Raw genomic sequence first — 24,285 nt, forward strand, 5'->3', positions numbered from 1 at the left:
ACGTGATTAACATTTTCATTTATACTTTTTCAGATAATTGTTTTCAAGTTCTGAAATTGTTTACTTAAAGCTGTTAAAGACTTCGCATATTTCTGAATGACTCCCTCTACCTCCTGCCCTATTATCCTAGGCTTCTATTTTGCTTATAAATTGTTTTAGACATTTGTAGAACCACACTAATTTGTTTCATTTTTACACTTGTTTTTGTTGGTAACTGATTAATAGATAGAGAAAAATGAAGAGGGCAATTATATTAAACAGATGGAAGGGGGAAGAACCCAATAACGAAAACAGCGAAAAACCCCACGATATTCTATATCAGTAAGAACAGCCCTAAAGTATGTATATAGGTTTAATTCTCATACAGTAGCATTTGTCAAGCAGTGTATGTGGAAACATTCTCCCTTCCCCACATCACTCCGACTTGTATCTCATCCCCACATCAAGGAGGATTCAAAATTGGAGAGACATAATCTGACTTGGTAATGCGTATTTCTTCACTAGATGGCATTAATACAATTTCTTCGATTGTAGTTTCTGTCTTGAGGACAAATTTACAATGTATTAACTAAAACAGAAGAAACAGAAATGTGATTTATGTTTTGCAATTCATCTGATTTTATGGTTTGTCATATAGAATGTTCTTTGATGTTTAAGAATTTAGAAAAAAATGGGATATGCAGGGAAAAATAATTCTAATGGGAGCTGTGTATGTATCTAGAGATTAGTTTTTTTTTTTTAAATCACATTTGCATCTTTGTTCAGCCCCAGATTTTTGTTATGTTCCAAGGTGGCCATTGCTGAATGTTTTTATCCTTTGTGTTTAGATAATATCTCTGAGTGCAAAAATTATCTTTTAAAAAAGAATGTAAACATATGTAGTATATGCATTATGTAATATGATTGTAAATATGCATATGTATGTTAAACTTGTAATTTTTTAATTTTGAAAAAGTTCAAACATATGAAAAAATATTATAATGAACCCCATGTACCTATTACATAGCTTTTGCTGTGATCAACTCATTGTTAATATTATTTCAATAATCCTTCATCTCTCCCCTTTATTTTGAAGCAAATCCCTGCATATGTACATAGTATATTGTTAGAGGTGCACACATTCACAATAAAATGTGCTGTCCTAACTCCAAAATAAAGGTGTGAACAAAATATTAAGAGCCCAAGAAGCCTGATTAATTCTGCCTTGAGGAAGAAGACAAATTCAGAAAAGCCTTTGAAGAAGAAATGACATTTGACCTATACCTTGAAGGATGGGAGGAATTTGCCAGTTCGAGAATGGAAGAAAACACGTTCCAAGCATTGGAGCACTATGAAGAGAAGGGAGCAAGTTTGAATCTATGAATGAGTGGAAAGCAGAGAATAATGTATTTGAATGTTGAAGTGCTTCGAAGGAAGCTGCAGATGATGAAGCTGGAAGGATAGTCTTTGGTTATATTTTACAGGAGACTGTGGAAAATTAATGATTATAGTTTATACAGAAATATTTTTCTACATCTTTATAAACTACTTTTTCCATATTTTGTAGATTTATGACAAAGTCCAGTTTTCAACAATGCTGAAATCAAATGATTGCTTGTTTTCTTTGGATAATTTGTTTTTTGAAAAACCAGATGAAGTTGAAAAGTAAGTCTCCCTTAAAAATTGATAACACAGTGTATTACTTTAGGGTTTTTTGAATTTGGGTGAGTTTTAGTTTTCTCTCTGGTAAATATACAAATAAAAATGAGGAATCAACAGAATGATATTTCAGTTACATATTTGGTAAACATGGAATTCTCTTACCAGTAGTATAGGGGAGTGACTGAAGTTTAACATCTTAAATGTTATGATTTAAAAAGTAGAATAGATTTGGGCCTGGCGTAGTGGCTCATGCCTGTAATCCCAGCACTTTGGGAGGCTGAGGCGGGTGGATCACTTGAAGTCAGGAGTTCGAGACAAGCGTAGCCAACATGGTGAAACCCTGTCTCTACTAAAAGTACCAAAAAAGTAGCCGTGCCTGGTGGCGTATGCCTCTAATTCCAGCTACTTGGGAGGCTGAGACATGAGAATCGCTTGAAGCCAGAGGCAGAGGTTGGAGTGAGCCAAGATGGTGCCACTGCACTCCAGCCTGAGCAACAGAGTGAAACTCAAGAATCGATTATTGCCTATTTGGTTGCATTTATTTGCATTTCTGGTTTGTTCGAATTATTTTTGTCCAAGCTAAAAATGAGAAATAATGCTCAAAGAGTAGCTCAGGACAAGGAATGACATCACCATTTGGAAACAATGAACAGTATGCCAAAGGCAAAGTACGATAGGCACATTAAGTGCTGGCAGGAAGTAGGGGTGGGAATAAAGATGTGAGACCAAAGAAAACACGACTGGAGAGTAGGTAGTATGTTAAATACTGGCTTTTATGGATTTTCATGTGCGTTGTTCAATTTTGAATTTTCTATGTATTTTTAGTGTATTGTACTATTTTAGTGAGGTACATTTATTGCCTTATTATTTTACTTGTTCATTCAAATATTGATTGAAAGTTGAAAGGGTTATAAAAAGGATGAAACAGACTTTTACTTACAAAATACTTAAAATCTAGTTGAGATTAAACACACAAATGGAAAGGCATTAATAAATAATATGACCATGTAAATAACCATCTATACTGGGACACTTTTGAGAGTGAAAGAGCGCATCCAACTGGGGCGACATGTGTTAATCAGGACTGGCCAATGCAAATTTTGTAACATGGTTGTTTTTCTGAAAATATAGTCAAAAATATGTGCGAAGCAAATGAGAAGCATGTGTTCATGCAACGAAATTTCAGACTTGGAAGGAAGGTTGTCTTGCTCTACACAGTCAGGTCAGGCTTTTTGGGTAGTAGGGGGAAACTGTAGGAGGCTTTGAAGGATTTGATAATTCCTATAGGAAGAGAAGAACTGGGCATTTGAAGGCAGAGTGTTAGAGCAAGAGAAAAATAATGGAGATAGGACAATTCATGGTACTTGTAAGGGATAACGTGTAGAGAAGTTGCCTGGAATAGACGATTCATGAAGGAGAAACATTGGGACGGACATAAAGTTAGAAATTCTAAGTTGAGGTTAGATGGTGATGTGTGTTAAGTGCTGGAATAATTTTGGATATAATTCACTGTGGGTTAAAGGCTGTGGAATTAAATCAACAAATATTTATTGAAATTATGTAAAGGACTTTGCTAAGTACTGCTGATGTAAATGGACATAAAAATAAAACTCAGGTGTTTATAATCTAGAGGGAGTATCAAATATCTGTCAAAGCTATCCATCTACTTATCTGCCTGTTTCTCGCTATTATCTGTCTGTACATTCACACACCTCAAGGCAGACTATATACATATTATAGGTTCCTTCTATAAGAAGAAGGGAGGAGAAAATCTTTGGGAACCTAGGGAGATTTCTTGGAAAAGGTAGGATTTGAGCCAGCCTTTGAATATAAGCTCTAGTGCCTAGAATAATACCTGGCACATAGTACTTGATAAATAATTACTGAATGGATTAATGAATGCATAAAATAGTGGAACTTCTGTAGGTAGATGTCTGAGGGGGACAGGGCACAGGGGCAAGCTGAGTAAATATCTTTGAATGAGGGTGAGGAGTAACCAGGTACGGTGGCTCACACCTGTAATCTCAGCACTTTGGGAGGTTGAGGTGGGCAGATCACTTGAGTCCAGGAGTTTGAGACTAGCCTGGCCAACATGGTGAAACATCGTCTCTACTAAAAATACAAAAATTAGCTGGACATGTTGGTATATGCCTGTAATCCCAGCTACTGGGGAGGCTGAGGCGTGAGAATCACTTGAACCCAGGAGGTGGAGGTTGCAGTGATCTGAGATCTCACCACTGCACTCCAACCTGGGCGGCAGAGTGAGACTCTTGTCTCAGAAGGAAAAAAAAAGTTGAGAGATAGAATGCATTATCTATTTGTTATACAACAGGGAGTTCAGTTTAGTTTGGACTATAAGGTATGTGTAGGAGGGTTAAAACTGTAAGGTGGTCTAAGGCTACTAGGAAGTTTGGCAATCTTTGAAAGCCACTGAAGGATTTTGAATGGAGTAATGAAAGCAATTCGAAATGAATATGGTAGGAACTTGTAAAATATATTAGAAAGCGTGGAGGCAGTGAGGGCAGTTAAGACAAGTTAATAAGAGCCTTGATTATTTTAATGACCATGGAAACACAAAGGAAATGATGAATTTAAGAAGCATTACAAGGAATATACAGTAAGACCTAGTATGTATCTAGATCTGCTTAGTAAAAAAGATACTGTGGTTTGGATTCTGGGTGACTGGGATGATGATGTCACCTCTGGAAAAAAGATTGGGAAATTATAAGGAAGATTTGATTTTATTAAGAGGCAGAATAGTAGAGCTATTATTCTTCTTTCTTGGATTTTCTGAAATAGTCCTTGTGTAGAAAAGAGTTAACATAGCAGCCTAAACTGCTGTTCTTGAAAAGGCCTGCTTGCAAGATTGGCTTTGGCTAGCGTCTGAGAACTTAGATTTCAGGAAGATCCCCTCCATAACTGACAACAGTGGCTTGCTGTGTGTAAACTGTTTATACAAATAATATGGTTTATGTGAACACCTGCTTTTTTTCTGAGATTCTGGAATTTAGGTGTGTGCCAGACAGGGGATGCTTATGCTAATGTTAGTTAGTCCCCAGTAAAAACCTGGGCATTGAGTCCTTGAAGAGCTTCCCTTCTTTGGCAACATTTCACGGGTATTGTCCTAAGTCATTACTGAGATAATTAAGTGCCTCCCGCAGAGTCTGCTGGGAGAAGACTCTTAAAAGCTCATGCCTGGTTTTTCTGGAGTTTGTCCTGGTAGCCATGAGTAGGACTGTATGCTGAGTCTTATGAGTCATTTTAGGGAATTATTGAACTGGGGGTGATCTTGGGGACCCTCTGACATAGTCCTAAATTTTAAAAGATCTGGCCTGTTATTAAACAGTCTGTCAGACGTTGCCAGATAATGTGTTGTAGATTTTTTACTTGGAAAATATGGTCGGAGTAGCTATGTGCTAGGTGCTCTGAGAGACAGAAAAGTAAAAGACTGAGTCTCTCACTTTAGAGTGCGTAACATCCTAAATGACTAGATCGTAAAATCTTTGGGACTTAGTATAGACAAAATATATGATGCTCTTCTCAACTTTATTTCCTGTCACCCAACACATCTTTTTGTCCTAATGAAGAACAAGTCAACTTTGATGGGAAAGGAACCTTTAAAGCAGTATCAGTTAACATGATCACAGTTGAAAGATGAGGAGGGGTAGTTAATGATGCCAACAGGGTGGCAAAAATATCAATTACTATAGGTTATAAAGAGATTGTCAGTTTCAAATGATTTCTTGGCTTTTTCTGTAGTTTCTAGATGGTTCTGGACTAAAAATATTTAGGTTAGGACATTAATTTGTAATAATGTTATAGGAATACTCTACAACGGTCCCCAACCTTTTTGGCACCAGGGACTGAATTTGCAGACAGTTTTTCCACAGATGGTTTCAGGATGAAACTGTTCCACCTCAGATCATCAGGCATTAGATTCTCATAAGGAGCATGCAACCTAGAGCCCTCTCATGTGCAGTTCACAATAGGGCTCGCACTCCTGTGAGAATCTAATGCTGTTGCTGATCTGACAGGAGTCAGAGCTCAGGCAGTAATGCTCACTTGCCTGCTGCTCACCTCCTGCTGTGCAGCCAGGTTCCTAACAGGCCAGTATCAGTCTGCAGCCCAGGCATTGGGGATCCCAGCTCTGGAATATCAGTAATGGTGTCATTTACAAGTGATGACCCATGATTAGTTGTGAGATATGTCAAGTAATTCGTTACTTGTAATAGTTAAAATGCTAAAGTTTGAGAATGATTTACTACTTTGTTTTTATATTGGAGCAGATTTAAGATTCCTGTTACTTGCATTTGAATTGGAGAAAAGGATGTAGAGTTATTGCCATTATTTAGGTAGCATATCTCACACAGCGGTTTCATTAATCCTATGATACATGAGGGTAAAAGGTTGAGAACACTGCTATGTAGGGATAAATCAAAGTGCTGACAGAAAGTTAATTTATAGGATGTTTAAGAGTCTATAATTGAGTAATGTTTAATAAATACATAGCTTATCATGTTATATCTTTATTAACATATGTACTCACATTTTTATATTTTATATAGCCATCCAGATAATGAAAAGTCATTGGATTGGTTTCTCCCTCCTGCTCCATTGATTTCAGAAATTCCAGATACTCAGGAGTTAGAGGAAGAATTAGAAAGTCATAAACTGTTAGGTAAATTATCACATATTTGTTTTGAAGCCAAACCCATACAGTTCATGGCAATATTTATTTTAAAGCCCTGATTTGATTGTTACACATTGTGTATGCATATATCAGAATATTGCATATGCCCCCAAAATATGTATGGTCATATTGGGTATTGATTTCAGAAATTTCAGATATTCAGGAGTTAGAGGAAGAATTAGAAAGTCTTGGTGGCCGAGGTGGGCAGATCACGAGGTCAGGAGTTTGAGACCAGCCTAGCCAATATGGTGAAACCCCATCTCTACTAAAAGTACACACACACACAAAAAACCCTAGCTGGGCATGGTGGTGTGTGCCTATAGTCCCAGCTACTCAGAAGGCTGAAGCAGGAGAATGGCTTGAACCCAGGAGGCGGAGGTTGCAGTGAGCTGAGTTTGTGCCACTGCAGTCTATCCTGGGCAATAGAGGGAGACTCCGTCTCAAAAAAAAAAAAAAAAAAGAAAGTAATAAACTGTTGGGTAAATTATCACTTATTTGTTGTGAAGCCAAACCCATACAGTTCATGGCAATTTTTTTTTTTAAAACTCTGATTTGATCAATACACATTGTGTGTGCATGTATCAAAATATCAGATATCCCCCCAAATATGTGTACTTATTATGCAAACAATGAAAATGTCTTTATTTTAATGAAATAAAATGAAAATCGGATCCTTCTTTTATTAAAAAGAGTGCTCACCAAGCTGGTGAGCTACAGGTCCCAGCTACTTAGGAAACTGTGAATAGCCACTGCACCCCAGCCTGGGCAACATAGTGAGACCCTATCTCTAAATAAATAAATAAACAGATCCCCCTTATCTCTAAATACATACATACCCCCAAAAACAAAATAGTGCCCACCAAATCTTAAAATTTAAAACATTTTTCTTCTCTATGCATGTAATACACATACATATGCATACATAAATGCACACAATACACTATTACACACACATTTTGATTTTTGTTTTATGAATGATTTTTCTGTGACTATTAAAACTCCTATCACTGCTGTTCAGTTTGCCTTGCCTTTTACTAAAGGTAAGATCGCCTGATAACCAGATCCCAGAAATATTGAGTGAAAAAAGGGAGATGCAGAAGGTTAAATATAGTGTGATACCATTTTTAGAAAGCTCAAAAACAAGCACATTCAATGTATGTGACATAATGTAATATTACTAAAATTTTAATTTTTAAATTGGGTTGTATGTTCATGCACATACATTTTATTATTAAGCTTCATAATTTACGTATATGTTATATATATACTTACATCAAATAATATATAGCATAGAGTACAATGTAGATACATAGATGCTAAAGCAAATTTAAGTTCTAGTAAGACGTCCAAATTCCCCCTAAACTTCCCTAAAAATTCTTGTAAAGCCTCTAAAGAAACCTTTAAAATTCTGTCACTCTGATGAAAACATTCCTTTATTTTAATTTTAGAAGCAAGATTACAAACTTAAAAGCATTAGATACATTAATAATGAATTGTGTTTGGTAACATTGTATATAATTGGTCATTGTATTTCTGTGTGTAAATCATTTATATAAATTGTAAATCTTCATAATTGTATAATTGTATAATTTGTTATGGGTCAGAAAGAAATTAAACCTATTTTTTAATGCAGGTGCCATATAAACTTCAAATTTAATTCAGTAATTCCATATTAATTTCTGAGTGTCTTTTAATGATGTAATATACCATAAGTGTAACAATCACCTGTATTTTAAAACTGTATATGGTATTACAGATTATCTTATTATTAGTGCTTTGCTTTTGGCTTTCATATTTAACTCGGAATTTTTATTAAAGTTTTTCATCATCATTTTGAAAGTTTTCTTTAATGGAGAACGCGTAATAATTAATATATTCCTTTTTTGTAGGTCAGGAAAAGAGGCCAAATATGTTAACATCAAATTTAAAGATAACTAATGAAGGCACGAATTATATTTCACCAACACAAAAATTCCAATTTGCCTTTCCTTCTGATAAATATGAACAGGATGATCTAAATTTAGAAGGGGTAGGTAAAAATGACTTATCACATGTTGCTGGCAAGCTGACATATGGTTCTCAGAAGTATAAAAATCACATTGGCACTGAGATAGCACCTGAGAGGAGTGTTCCTGATGATACAAAATTAGTTAATTTTGCAGAAGATAAAGGAGAGAACACATCAGTGTTCCGGAAAAGGTAATTATAATTAAATGAAATAATATTCTGTGAATAAATTTGAATATTTGTACGTCTAAAAGTATTAAATATGGTAGAATGTGAATGAGAAAAACAGCAAAATTCTATCTCCTAAATAATTCCTTACTTTCTGCATTACTGGTGTCATAGTCCTTGTCCTACACATAAAAATAACCATAATTGTAATATTTAACTATCTACTACAAATAGTACCACAACAGTCCAGGTGGGACACAGGAATCTTCATTTTGAACAAATTTTCTAGATGATTATTATGCACACAAAAGTTTGAGGCCCATTTTCCTAATGCCTGGGGTTTTAAACAGAGGAGTGAAATTAGATTTTCTTTTCTTTAAGGGTTCATTTTGACCCCAGTATGGAGCATAAATTATAATAGAAGGGAGTTAAAATAAATTGTGAAGGTCTACTAGAAAGACTGTCTTATTAGTCTAGATGGGAGAAAATGGTAGCCAGTCCTAGGACAGTGGTATCAGGAATGGAGACAATCCAGAATTATTTAGGAGATACAATCCCACAGGACTTAAGTGATTATTGGATATGAGATCTGACTCCTAGGTTTTCGGTTTGAGCCAGAATGATGAAGATTGGTAGTGCCTTTTTTTGATTTAAAGAACTATAAAGTTAGAACAGGTTCGGGGGAAGGTGATGAGTACAGATATGGCCATGTTGATTTTAGATATTTATAATTAGTCCAGATATTCAATTGGGTATATGGATTCAAGATACAGAAGAAGTTTAGTTGATTGTTTTTGTTTTCTCTGACATAGGAGATGTGGTTATCTGTGGAGTTTGAGGGGAAAAGTGAGAGTACTGAGCAAGAATGAGAAGAGTGGAATAAATTATGGAGAATGGGAAAGCAGTCTAATTAGAATAATGGTAGGATTGATGGACACTGTAAAGGGTCCAGCTAAGGTTGATCTCTATAATGTTTGTAATAACAGCTTTATTAAGATATAATTCACATACCATAAATTCACCTTTTTGAAGTGTAGAATTATTTTCTTATTTTTTTCATTCTTATGTATTTACCCACATTGGTTTTTATAATACATAGTTTTGCAACCATCACTATTAACTAATTTTAAAACATTTTCATCTCCTGCAAAATAAATTCCTTACTAATTAACAGTTACTCTTCATTCCTCCCTTTCCACAGCACCTGGTGACTGCTAATCTACTTTCTGTCTCTATCATCTCTATGGATTTACCTATTCTAAACATTTCATATAAGTGGAATTATACAAAATATGGCCATTTGTGCCTGGCCTCCTTCACTTAACATAATTTTTTTTTTTTGGAGGTGAATATTTTTCTTTTCTTTATTTTACTTTAAGTTCTAGGGTACATGTGCACAATGTGCAGGTTTGTTACATATGTATACACGTGCCAGGTTGGTGTGCTGCACCCATTAACTCGTCATTTACATTAGGTATATCTTCTAATGCTATCTCTCCCCCAGCCCCCACCCCATGACAGATCCTGGTGTGTGATGTTCCCCACCCTGTGTCGAAGTGTTCTCATTTTTTAATTCCTACCTATGAGTGAGAACATGCGGTGTTTGGTTTTCTGTCCTTATGATAGTTGGCTCAGAATGATGGTTTCCAGCTTCATCCATGTCCCTGCAAAGGACATGAACTCATCCTTTTTTATGGCTGCATAATATTCTATGGTGTATATGTGCCACATTTTCTTAATTCAGTCTATCATTGATGGACATTTGGGTTGGTTCCAAGTCTTTGCTATTGTGAATAGTGCCACAATAAACATACGTGTGCATGTGTCTTTATAGTAGCATGATTTATAATCCTTTGGGTATATACCCAGTAATGGGATTGCTGGGTCAAATGGTATTTCTAGTTCTAGATCCTTGAGGAATCGCCACACTGTCTTCCACAATGGTTGAACTAGTTTACATTCCCAACAACAGTGTAAAAGTGTTCCTATTTCTCCACATCCTCTCCAGCATCTGTTGTTTCCTGATTTTTTGATGATTGCCATTCTAACTGGTGTGAGATGGTACCTCATTGTGGTTTTCATTTGCATTTCACTGATGGCGAGTGATGATGAGCATTTTTTCATGTGTCTGTTGGCTGCATAAATGTCTTCTTTTGAGAAGAGTCTGTTCATATCCTTCACCTACTTTTTAATGGGGTCATTTGATTTTTTCTTGTAAATTTGTTTAAGTAATTTGTAGCTTCTGGATATTAGCCCTTTGTCAGATGGGTAGATTGCAAAATTTTTCTCCCATTGGTTGCCTGTTCACTCTGCTGGTAGTTTCTTTTGCTATGCAGAAGCTCTTTAGTTTAATTAGGTCCCATTTGTTTATTTTGGCTTTTGTTGCCATTGCTTTTGGCGTTTTAGTCATGAAGTCCTTGCCCATGCCTATGTCCTGAATGGTATTGCCTAGATTTTCTTCTAGGGTTTTTATAGTTTTAGTCAAACATTTAAGTCTCTAATCCATCTTGAATTAATTTTTGTACAAGGGGTAAGGAAGGGATCCAGTTTCAGTTTTCTGCATATGGCTAGTCAGTTTTCCCAGCACCATTTGTTAAATAGGGAATCATTTTCCCATTTCTTGTTTTTGTCAGGTTTGTCAAAGATCAGATGGTTGTAGATGTGTGGTATTACTTCTGAGGGCTGTTTTGTTCCATTGGTCTATATGTCTGTTTTGATACCAGTACCATGCTGTTTTGGTTACTGTAGCCTTGTAGTATAGTTTGAAGTCAGGTAGTGTGATGCCTCCAGCTTTGTTCTTTTTGCTTAGGATTGTCTTGGCAGTGCAGGCTCTTTTTTGGTTCCATATGAACTTTAAAGTAGTTTTTTCCAATTCTGTGAAGAAAGTTGTTGGTAGCTTGATGGGAATGGCATTGAATCTATAAATTACTTTGGGCAGTATGGCCATTTTCACAATATTGATTCTACCTATCCATGAGCATGGAATGTTCTTCCATTTGTTTGTGTCCTCTTTTATTTCGTTGAGCAGTGGTTTGTAGTTCTCCTTGAAGAGGTCCTTCACATCCCTTTAAGTTGAATTCCTAGGTATTTTATTCTATTTGAAGCAACTGTGAATGGGAGTTCACTCATGATTTGGCTCTGTTTGTCTGTTATTGGTGTATAGGAATGCTTGTGATTTTTGCACGTTGATTTTGTATCCTGAGACTTTGCTGAAGTTGCTTATCAGCTTAAGGAGATTTTGGGCTGAGACGATGGGGTTTTCTAAATATACAATCATGTCATCTGCAAACAGGGACAATTTGACTTCCTCTTTTCTTAATTGAATACCCTTGATTTCTTTCTCTTGCCTGATTGTCCTGGCCAGAACTTCCAACAGTATGTTGAATAGGAGTGGTGAGAGAGGGCATCCCTATCTTGTGCCAGTTTTCAAAGGGAATGCTTCCATTTTTTGCCCATCAGTATGATATTGTCTGTGGGTTTGTCATAAATAGCCGTTTTTATTTTGAGATATGCAACATCAATTCCTAGTTTATTGAGAGTTTGTAGCATGAAGGGCTGCATTTAACATTTTTAAGGTTCATGTGTGTTGTGTTATGTATTAGTCTTTCTTTCCCTCCCTCCTCCCTTCCTTCTTTCCTTCCTCCCTCCCTCCCTCCCTTCTTTCCTTCCTTCCTTCCTCTTTTTTTTTGTTTTGGAGTCTTGCTCTGTCACCCAGTCTGGAGTGCAGTAGTGCAATCTTGGTTTGCTACAGCCTTTGCCTCCCAGGTTCAGGCAATTCTCCTGCCTCAGCCTCCCGAGTAGCTAGAGCTACAGGTGTGCACCACCATGCCTGGCTAATTTTTGTATTTTTAGTAGAGATAGGTTTTCACCATGTTGGCCAGGATGGTCTTCATCTCCTGACCGCATGATCTGCCTTCCTCGGCCTCCCAGTGTTGGGATTACAGGCGTAAGCCAGCACGCTCAGCCAGTATTTCATATTTTTTTAATGGCCAAATGATAGTCCATTAAATGGATATACCACATTTTGTTTATTCACTTATCAGTTGATTGACATTTGGGTTGTTTTAACTTTTTGTCTATTGTGAATAATATTGCTATGAAAATGCATGCAAGTTTTTGTGTGAATGTGTGTTTGCAGTTCTTTGGATGTAAACTCAGAAGTAGAATGGCTGGGTCATATGGTAACTTTATATTTAGCTTTTCTGAGGAACTGCCAAATTGTTTTCCAAAGTGGCTGCATCACTTTACAGTCCCATTCAGCAATATTTGAGGGTTCCAGTTTCTCCACATTCTGGCCAGCACTTGTTGTTGTCTGTCTTTTGTATTATAGCCGTCCTACTGGGTGTGTGAAGAGGTATCTCATTGTGGTGTTGATGTGCATTTTTGTAATGACTAATTGTCTTAGTTATTTTGGTCTGCTATAATGAAATACTATAGATTGGGTGGTGTAAATAACAAACATTTGTTTACATGATTCTGGAGGCCAAAAGTCAGAAATCAGAGTGCCAGCATGGTTGGGTTATTGATGAGGACCCTCTTCCTAGTTATTTTCTCCCATGGTTTTTCTTTGGTGTGTGTATAAACAGAGAGAGCTCATGTTTCATCCTCTTTTTATAAGGGCATTAATTCCATCATGGAGAGGTACTGTCATGACCTCGTCTAAACCCAGTTACCTTCTAAAGGCCCCACCTCCAAATACCATAACATTGGGAGGCTGAGGCGGGCAGATCACAAGGTCAGGAGTTCGAGACCAGCCTGACCAACATTGTAAAACCCCGTCTCTACTAAAAATACAAAAATTAGCCAGGCGTGGTGGTGGGTGCTTGTAATCCCAGCTACTCAAGAGGCTGATGCAGGAGAATTGCTTGAACCCGGGAGGCAGAGGTTGCTGTGAGCCGAGATCATGCCACTGCACTGTAGCCTGGGTGACAGAGTAAGACTCCATCTCAAAACAACAACAACAACAAGAATAACAACAACAAAAATCATTGGGGATTAGGGCCTCAACAAATAAATTTGGAGGGAGGGACATTAATATCCAGTCTATAGCAATAATGTTAAGAATCTTTTCATGTGATTATCAGCCATTTGTATGTCGTCTTTGGAGTAATGTCTTATTCAGGTCCTTTGTCCATATTTTAATTGGGCTATTTGTCTTTTAATTGTTGAGTTTTAAGAGTTCTTTATTCTCAAAGTCTCTTATCATCTGTATGATTTGCACATATTTCCCCCTATTCTGTGGGTTTTCAGTTTTTTGATGGTGTTCTTTCCAGCACAAATTTTAAATTTTGATAGAGTCCAGTTAATCTAATTTTTCTTTTATGCGTATGCTTTTGTTTTGATGTAATACTTATTTGGTGTTACTTTGGTTGCTTATGTTTTTGGTGTCATATCTAAGAAACTATTGCCTGATTCAAGGTCATGAAGATTTACTCAAGTTTTCTTCTAAGGGTTTCAGAGTTTTTAGCTCTTACATTTATGTCTGTGATCTGTCATTTAATATTTTAAATGTTTGTGTGAAGTAGGAGTCCATCCTCATTCTTCTTGCATGTAGATATTCAGTTGTTCTAGCCTCATTTGTTGAAAAGACTGCTCTTTCCCTACTGAATGTTATGGCACTGTCATTGGAAATCAGCTGACCATAAATGTAAAGACTGGGTATTGACTGACACCAACTGATTCTCTGACACCAACTTGGCATCTAACCAAGTTGACACTTAACTCCTGGAATTAGCGTCAGACCCACAGGTTGAAGGCTCAGTTCTGTAAGACTGACCCCACTTTGAATTCCAGCTGAAAATGAGATTCCCAGGCTACCCACATTTCTGTCTGGCCAACTACAAATTTGAGGCTTCCATGACCCCATATTGGGTTTAATAATTTGCTGGAATGACTCAGAGACCTAAGGGAAACACTTTACTTACATTTACCAGCTTACTATAAAGGGTACAACTCCAGATGAAAGAGATACATATGGCAAAATATGAGGGAGGGAGTACAGAGTTCCCATAACTTCTCTGAGCATGCCACTCTGTCAGCAGCTTGATGTGTTCACCATTCCAAAAGCTCTCAGAACCCTGTTGTTTAGGCAAGTTTTAATGGAGGTTCCATTTCTTAGACAAGATTGATGAAATCACTGGCTGTTGCTAATTAAACTTGATCTTCAGCCCTGAATGGATAAGTCGTCTCCATTACTTATTCTGTAAGATGTGAGTGTTTTATCAGGAACCTTAATGGTTACTTCATCCCTTAGGGATATTGTGAACAAGTTACTTTGATAGATTGTCTTTTGATCAAATATAATACAGTACAGTCATAAAGATAAAGTGTTTCCTTGTTTTTAGAACTTTGCATAGAAGTAGTGCTTACACTGAAGTGGTTATTAGATATAGAGTTTGGGACGATTTAATCTGCTGATATACTTAGTTTACATCTTTTCCTTTTTTGGGGGGGTACACAGTGCTGATTTGATTGGCTAGGAAAACTGTCTTATCTGGTAGCTTCTGTGAAATGCAGTTGTTGACAACTTTTAATTCATAACAAGTCTGTTAATTTATTCCTATAAATTTAATATGTTAATATAATTGAGTAGCTTGAATCACTGCAGTTAAATTTAACTATTAGGTGTTACAAAATTTACTATTTACTGTGACTATATCTAGTGACTTTTTCTCTCTCTTAAGCACTTTACTGACTTTAAATGGAATATTAGTTATCTGTTGTTGTGTAATAAAATTATCCCAAAATTTAGTAGTTTAAAACAACAGTAAACATTATTATCTCTCACATTTTCTACAGGTTAGGAATTTAGGAACAACTTAGCTAGTAGTTCTGGCTTAGGCTCTCTTGTGAGAATGCATAAAGATATTGGGGGCCTCTCACAAGAAGGCCACAATCAAAATGTTAGACATGCTGCAGTCATCTGAAAGCTTGACAGGAGCTATCAGGTCTCTAAGGTGGCTTGCTGTCCTTGACTGAAGAGTCAGTGCTGGTTGTTGACAGGAGACCTCAGTACCCCTCCACCTGGCCTCTTCATAGGGTTGCTTGTGTGCTCTCTTTGTATTGTGACTAGCTCTCCACAGAGTGAGAGATCTAAGAGACCATGGGGAAAGGGGCAATGTCTTTTATTACCTAGCCTTGTAAGTCAAACATTTGCACTTCCGCAGTACTCTGCTAGTTAGACAGGCCAGTCCTGATTCCGTGATTCAATTTGTAGGAGATTGCAAAGGTGTGAGGAGCAGGCAAGGATCTTTGGGGCCATTTTTGGAGGCTGACTACCACAAATGGATTTCTCTGAGTTTTAGGAAAGTAGACATACTTCGGTGATAAACTTAGCAAGTTATATTTTAGGAGAATGTTTAGCTTTTTTGTTTGAGTAAACCATAATCTCTGAATGTTTTTAAAGGGGCCAATTTTGTGCTAGTTTTTCATATTCCAAGCAAGTGTTACAAGTGAGAAAATATGTGGGTCTTTTTTTTTTGCAGATTATTTAAAATATCTGACAATGTACATAGGAGTGCTTATTCCAATGACAGTGAATTGGACTCTCACATTGGCTCAGTGAAAATTGTACAAACAGAAATGAACAAAAGGAAATCAAGGAACTATAGCAGTAGTAAGCAGAAATTTCAATATTCTGCAAATGGGTTTACAGCAAATAATGCTTTTAATGCTTCTGAAATCAGAGAAGGCATGTTCAAAGCACCATCTTTTCCAGTTGCTTTCCAGCCTCGTGATATTCAAGGTAATTTCTTGCTTTTTCAGTTCATTTTATGAGTACAGACTAATCTGCATTTCTCAGCATAGGGGAAAATGTAAAAATATAGTAAATGTGAGTAGATTATCTCTCTGTGCAATTACTGCAGTTTTTTTTTATTATGTTGCATTATTTTCTAAGCTGGGCTGTGTGTTAAAATATTTTATCCTGTGTGCTAAAAATATTTTTAACTTTGCTTTCAATAAAAAGTTGTGTTAGTTTTATTGAAACAGTTTTTATGGAAAGGATAAAAATATTCATTTCAGGTCGTAGCTGCCGACCATTAAAATTTTTTAAATATTTATATAAATATGTAGGTTTTTTTTTTTTTTCCCAGAGGTAACAGAAAATGGTTTAGGTTCCTTGAAGGCTGTCACAGAAATTCGTATCCTTTAAGTTATTTACAATAGCTGCTTTGTATTTATTAAATCATAATTTTAAAATATTTTGTTTAATTGTGTTTCTGTTTATTTATTTTGATTGATGGAGAAAAAGACGGAAAAGTTAATCTTTTTGGTGATGTAAGAGGTACATGTGGCCGGGTGCGGTGGTTCACCCCTGTAATTCCAGCACTTTGGGAGGCCGACACATGGAGATCACGAGGTCAGGAGTTTGAGACCAGCCTGACCAACATGGTGAAACCACATCTCTACTAAAAATATAAAAAATTAGCTGGGCATGGTGGTGTGCACCTGTAATCCCAGCTACTCAGGAGGCTGAGGCAGGAGAATCTCTTGAACCCGGGAGGTGGAGGTTGCAGTGAGCCAAGATTGTGCCACTGCATTCCAGCCTGGCAAAAGAGTGAGACTCCATCTCAAAAAAATAAAAAGAAAAAAAAAGTATGTGTGCAATAGTGCTACTCAAGGTGTGATTGCAGACTGGTTTCAATTTGTGAACTGTTTGTTATCAGTTTATGACAAGTTAAGTACAGAAGTCAGATTTGTATTATTGGCAGAACTCTGAGCATATTTACTTACAAATAGGTACAGATAATTTCTCATCTTTTGAGAAAGAGCAGCCAAATTGGGTTGAACTGGGCAGGGGAAATGGATGAGAATGGGACATTGTGTGGATTAGGGACATTTCTACAGATCAGTGTTTTTGAAAATCTAATGTGAAGTTTATACATAGAATCCAAGTTTCAAGTCTGAACATTTCCAGTGTAAATATTTTGAGTATGTTTGTGTGTTCTGGAGGTAACATTTTCTTTGCTTCTTTAATACCCTGTTTATGCCTATAATAGTGCACTTCTTCTGTTTTAATTCACCAGCAGTTTATGTGACCATTTCCTCATGATCTATGAACTCTTTGAAGGCAAGGATCATGACTTAACTTACTTACCTGCCTACTTCCAAATACATTGAAAGGCAGATAAAGTAAGGCAGGTAAAGTAAGGAAATTGTTCTGGCAAAAGTATAGACATAAGCAAGGGTGAAGATAAAAAAGCATGAAATATGTTTGGAAAGAATAAGCTTTCCAGTTTGGCTGAAGGGAAAGATATGATTAAAGAAGTAATAAGAAATATTAGATAGTTATCTTAGGATCATATCATATAATGTTATGAATACCAAGGTCAAAGTTTTTTTTTATTTTATTTTTGTTTTTTATTTTTTCCCCCAACTTTGTTGAGGTATAATTGACAAATAAAAATGGTATATATTTAAGGAGTACGACATGATTTTTTTTTATATATAAACATTGCAAAAATAATTACCACAATCAGGCTAATTAATGTATCTATCGCCTTTCACAGTTATTTCTTTTTTGTGGTGAAAATACTTACAATCTCTGTAATAAGGAGAAACCATGTAATATTTTTGAACATGTCAAATATCATCATTAAAACTATGCTTTAGGAATATATAATTAGTGACTTATTGCTTGGCAATGTTCTAGCATCCACAAAAGTTATGGTCTAGTTGACAAAATGAAAAATGAATTCCGGATATTGCATAGCTGTGCTAGAGAAATGTAGCAACAATAACTAATCTTGGGTACTCCAGGGATCATCTGAGATAATTCTGAAGTATGGTTAGAAAATATTTGCCTAACTTCTCATGAAAAGTCATCTCCAATGCAGATAGCTGATTTGAGTAAAAATGAGGGAGAGGGATCAATAAGAGGGTTATACATGTTGATATAGTAACCATAAACAGAGCCAGTGTTTAGCACTTTATTCAGCATGGTGTCTCAATCCTGCCACACTTTCTTTGGTGATCAAAATAGGATGGAAACATAGGAAATATATTAGCAGTAACCTGTTAAAGATGTTTAATTATCTGTACAATGGCTGATTCTCTTTATCCCTTACTGTAAAGTCTTTCCATATGACACTGGCTTTTAAAGAGCTTTGAGGGTCTTTATGCTATATTAGCACAGCTGAAATGGTTCTGTTGTTTAGAGGTCTTTATTAGTTAGGACTACTGCTTACACGTGTGTCCACTGATTTATTGTCCAAAAAGTTCATTTTGTATAAAACTCATTGTCCTATACCTTGTTTCCAAGTATGTATTTAAAGTGGAAGACTGAATGCTATTTGTGATAATTTGAGAGTTTGTAGATTACTTGGACACACCTTATTTTCTTATTCTCTTTAAATATTTTACTACATTTGAATCCTCAGGGCAATAGAAGTTTTCTCAGATTGATCCTACCACAGTAGTCTTGTCATTTTCAGTTCTGCAGACATTTTCCCCATAATTTCAGTGACACTGCTGAGACTTTATTGAATGTAAGGCCAAAAATTGATTTCAGTTGTTGATAGTGATGATAAATGATGTTAGCAGTTGAGTTTTCTTATGAGCTGAAACACTGATTCTGTATCTACTCTGAATCAAAGATTCATTTTTGTGAATATAAATTGATATGGAGCTATCTAATGAGAGAAAAACCAACATGATGGCCCACTCGTGGGCTTGTTGCAAATAAATATTTGATAGTAAGAGACATGTTTTGAAGGAAAAATGAGATTCCTTCTAAAGCTTATGGATTTTCAAATTCAAAATTACGTTTTTGTTTGGCACAGATATGACACTTTGCACACCAGAAAGTAAAATGAGGATTTATAAATTAACTGCTTGATGTAATAATTGCAAACGTATATTAACTGAGTGCTTACTATGTGTCAGGCACTGTTCTAGGTATGTGGGATATGTTACTTAAGAAAACAGACAATGAATCCTTGCTTTTGAGGAGATACTATTCTTGGGATGAGGGTAGGGAAGAAGCTATATCTCAACAGCTGTAACAACATATAAATAAGTCATAGAGATTTTTAGAAAGTGGTGACTATTATGGGAAAAGAAAAAAGTAGAGCAGGGTAAGGGGGTTAAATTGGGACTGCTGGGATTCGTGGCTCAGGGTGTAGAATTAAACAGTACTTAGGGTAGACCTTGAGAAGGTCAGATGTAAGCACTTAATGGAGGGAAAGGAGCCAAGGAAATACGGAGGGAGGAACAGTCTAGGCAGGGGAAGGCCTCATGGCAGGAACATGGCTGATGTTTTTGAAGAACAGCAGAGTTCAGTATAGCTAGAGGAGATGAGTTGGGGGAAAGAGTAGTAGGACATGAAGTCAGAGAGATAAAGGCAGGGGCTGATGCGGGGAGGGAGTGGCAGTGGGAAGACAAGATCATGTAGAGCCTTATAGCCATATACTTTGAGAGAAAGGAGGAATTTGATCAGAGAAGTAATATGATCTAAGTTTAAACAGGATCGCTACAGCAATCCATCAGTTCTTATATATCTTTATAAAAATCCAGTTGTTTAAATAACTGTGTACTTGTGTTCTCAGATATGTTCTTAACCATCTTATATCTTCTAATAGATTATAACAGTCTCAATTGTAGGAACTCATTTTCTTCTTTATTTACAGCTTCCCACAGCTTTCTAAATCTATTAATGTATTCTGTATATAGTGTTCAATGACTGTAGTTGATATATTGTAAGAAGAATACCATGTAAATACAGATATCTCCCAATCTGTCAATAGACCCTCACCTTGGAGGGGGCACAGTTTATTCTTCATATCTATTTATATTTTTGAACTTTCTTATAGGGGAAGGATGATTTAAGTTCTTCCTGCCAAGCCAGTATGTTGATAATTACAATTAAACCCACCACTTAACACAACTAAATTATCAAAAACAAAGAGATTTAGTATTAAGTAACCAGAAACACATCAGCTAATGAAGTACAATCAATGCTCAATGAAATAGTTGAGTGAAATTCTGTACATTAAAGAAGAGATAAAAATCAACTGGCCTTGTCAAGGTAAATAAGAAAAAGCACTACTCTGGAAGAGATAAACTAGAAGTATAGTTCTGATTTACTTGCCATTATGTACTTGCATCTCTTCCATCATATTTAGCACTCAAGTATAACCCTTATATAATCTCTTATTTCCCTATAGGAACTTTGCAAGTTCTTTTCAGAATATGGAATGTGACTGGAGACTAGAATAATTTATGATAATTCTTTTCTTAAGATGCCAAATAGCAAATGTTAAAACCTCATCATTAAATGTTGTCACAATCAATATTAATGTAACTTAATTTTAAAATTAAAAGTAACCAATTTTTAAAATTCTGAAATATTTGACTCCTTAATGTTATTGTAAGCGGCAAAATTTAGAAGTATTTTCAAAGAATTTCCATATTTCAACTATATACAGTCCAAAGCCTTTGATGATGTAAGTATTTTATTTAACTTATTTATTTTTCTACCTTTCACTAGGTTGTAATCACTAGATTGGGACAGCTGGGATTTACTAGATCTTTATGTTTGCACTGCCACACTCAGTGTCTAGCACATTATAGGAGCTCAGAAAATATTTGGTAAATGAATAAGTGTGATTTTCATAGGTGGATTTGTTTGTATTTGAGTGCAGTGGTGAAATCTCAGCTCACTGCAACTTCTACTTTCCAGGTTCAAGTGATTCTCCTGCCTCAGCCACCCAAGTAACTGGGATTACAGGCGTGAGACACCACTCCTGGCTAAGTTCTGTATTTGTAGTGGAGACAGGGTTTTGCTTTGTTGGCCAGGGTCGTCTTGAACTCCTGACCTCAAGTGATCTGCCTTCCTTGGCTTCCCAAAGTGCTGGGATTACAGGTGTAAGCCATCGCGCTCAGCCAGGAATGATTTTCTTCTAGGTCTACATTGACAAATAAAACAGCGTGATAAAATACTAATAATGTTATTTTTCGAGAGTAGAGGCTCTAGAGCAAAGTTACAATTTCTATAACTTTAGAGGAGAAATGTTTGAATTATTATTCCTTAGATTCTTATTAAGACTTTTTTTTAACAAATTGAGAATGTGTATGAAAAATTCTATATGTTACATGATTGATAACTTTTTATTTTTTAGCTTCTTTACACAGATAGGAATTTTGTGATTTGTGCTCCAACTGGTTCTGGAAAAACTGTAGTGTTTGAACTAGCTATAACAAGATTGTTAATGGAAGTACCATTGCCATGGTTGAATATTAAAATTGTTTACAGTAAGTATTTATTATAAGAGTGATGATTAATTATAATAACGAAAAACCATTGAAGCAAAATGAAGAAATGAATTCAGTTTCTGGCCTTAGGAATTACTTGGTTTTCTATATATTTCTAGTAAAGTCTGTGCTTATTTGTCATTAAATTTAAAACACATTTTCCAGAATTATAAATAAAAAGCGATATTTGAATTGAGAATTTGACTTTTATATGCTTATTTTTTAAAGGACAGGCAAAATGAACACATAAAATCAAACATTTTGTAATTCTAGAAATTTGCTTAGGCACTTTTACTCTCCTTTCTTAGGTGTGTATTTAAAAAAATTTTTTTTTAATCAAAGTAATATATGCATATGGATTAACAATCAAGTATCACTAAAGGCCTTATGATGAAAAGTAATCATCTTCTGCCCTACCTTTCTCCACTTTTAGTTACACTTGCCTGAGAAATCATTTCTATTTTTAGTTCTTTTTGGTTATTGCCTTGATACCTCTAAATCAAACCTGTCTAACTTGTGGCCTGCAGGCTGCATGTGGCCCAGGACAGCTTTGAATGCAGCCCAACACAAATTTGTAAACTTATGACAATTTGTAATGTTTGTAAAACATTATGAGAATTTTTTTTCTTTAGCTTATCAGTCATCGTTAGTGTTAGCATATTTTATGTGTGGCTCAATACAGTTCTTCTTCCAGTGTGACCCAGGGAAGCCAAAAGACTGGACCCCCCTGCTCTAAATAATATGCCTATATTGTTCATTTTTAATTTATCAATCTCAGGAGTATGTAGATGTGTATTTTTATGCTAACTTTATTAACCAAAGTTTGTGAAAATAATTTTAAAATTGAACTGATGTTCAAAGTAAATATTTTATACTGTTACAGTGGCACCAATAAAAGCCTTGTGTAGTCAGCGTTTTGGTGACTGGAAAGAAAAATTTGGACCAATAGGATTGAATTGTAAAGAACTTACCGGAGATACAGTAATGGATGACCTATTTGAGATTCAGCATGCCCATATTATTATGACAACTCCTGTAGGTATTATTTATACTTTATGATTTCCTTAGTTCATTAGAAAATACCTATTTTTCTTTACCGAGACAAAAAGTTTAAAAAATACAAACTAGAAGCATATATTTGCAATGTAAACAAATGAACATTAAAAAAATACTACAATTCAAGGCCCAGAAAGAATACCTACAAATCAGTAAGTAAAAGACAAATGACCAAATTGGAAAAATTGACAAAGAATAGGCAGTTTGTTATTGTGGATACTTTGCAATCATATTTATTGCTTTATTCTTTTACCTAAGTAGTGTGTATTATAGAGGGAGGTCCTTGGTAGAATTTAAAAACAGGTAATAAAACTTGGACTTAGAATATTTTGTGGTTCAGTGTAAAAATAACTGAGGGCCCAGTTTTAAAAATACCTTTAAGACTGTAAAAATTCTTTAAGTATTTTTTAATTTTAAAATATTTTTCAGGATACTCTTAAGGGATCAACCACAATTGCCCATTATTTGTAATATGTCATGTTAAAAATATTATTGATATCTGAATATTTATTATAATTCCTTATCACATTAAATTACTTGTATGCTTTTTTTTTCTGTCTAGGAAAAATGGGATAGCATGACTAGGAAATGGAGAGACAACTCTTTGGTTCAACTGGTTCGACTGTTTCTCATTGATGAGGTAATGAATGCATTCACTTTCAGAGATAAACATAAAAGGATAATTAGAATAAGACAGAAAGAAAAAAGACATTTCAACCAAACTATGTGTTTGTTTTATCCCTTCAAATGGAAAATGCTCATTTTCTCAAGCAAGAATGTTAGTAGTATTGAATATTTTAATTGATTACATGTATTTATAATTCTATAGCTAATGATTTTTTCTTGATTTCCTGCTTAGGTACATATTGTAAAAGATGAAAATCGTGGTCCAACTCTTGAAGTTGTAGTCAGCAGAATGAAAACTGTACAGTCTGTTTCTCAGACTTTAAAAAATACCAGCACTGTTATTCCAATGCGATTTGTAGCTGTATCTGCAACAATTCCAAATGCTGAGGATGTGAGTTACAATTTTAGCTGAGCTCTTAGGTTTTTTATGACTTGTGACATATTTAGTTATTTTGATCTTAGAGAAAAGTGAATTTTTTTGTACTTTGCTTTAATAGGAAAGTATGTTGTAGAAAGTTGTGGCTGGATCTCATAAATATGACAGTATTAAGGCCATAAAATTTGGTTAATCAGGTTTAATAAAATATTTTTTGTGGACATGTGGACATCTCTTGTTTGCTAGTATCTAAAAGTCTTAGTTTCATGGGTCTCAGGTGCCTCATAATAACTTCACTAATAATATGTGATGGTTGTTGTAACTAGCTGACTCTAATTGTATAGCAAAGTATGGTGGAGAATAAAAATAATTGCTTAGATGATTACCACTTGCTCCTCAATTCTATATGCTTGGCATTGTGGTAAGCACTAACAATAGATGCAAAAGTGAAAATACGTGGACTCCATCC

General features: G+C 35.5%; 1 protein-coding gene across 2 annotated transcripts in view; it reads left to right on the forward strand.

Annotated features, from left to right (window-relative positions):
* Positions 1 to 24,285, forward strand: part of HFM1 (helicase for meiosis 1) — a 134,413-nt gene that overhangs the window by 2,200 nt on the left and 107,928 nt on the right. The window contains exons 2-11 of one of the 2 annotated variants that reach the window (XM_005542761.4): positions 1,547 to 1,644; positions 6,207 to 6,319; positions 8,221 to 8,530; positions 15,991 to 16,250; positions 16,600 to 16,647; positions 20,879 to 20,949; positions 21,625 to 21,757; positions 22,641 to 22,792; positions 23,376 to 23,453; positions 23,673 to 23,831. In XM_005542761.4, coding sequence (XP_005542818.3) covers positions 1,574 to 1,644; positions 6,207 to 6,319; positions 8,221 to 8,530; positions 15,991 to 16,250; positions 16,600 to 16,647; positions 20,879 to 20,949; positions 21,625 to 21,757; positions 22,641 to 22,792; positions 23,376 to 23,453; positions 23,673 to 23,831 — 1,395 coding nt within the window. In that variant the 5' untranslated portion in view covers positions 1,547 to 1,573. The remainder of the gene's footprint in view (positions 1 to 1,546; positions 1,645 to 6,206; positions 6,320 to 8,220; positions 8,531 to 15,990; positions 16,251 to 16,599; positions 16,648 to 20,878; positions 20,950 to 21,624; positions 21,758 to 22,640; positions 22,793 to 23,375; positions 23,454 to 23,672; positions 23,832 to 24,285) is intronic. The other variant, XM_074001809.1, reaches the window with a different exon arrangement.

This window comes from Macaca fascicularis, chromosome 1 (genome assembly GCF_037993035.2).
Source record: "Macaca fascicularis isolate 582-1 chromosome 1, T2T-MFA8v1.1".
NCBI lineage: Eukaryota > Metazoa > Chordata > Mammalia > Primates > Cercopithecidae > Macaca > Macaca fascicularis.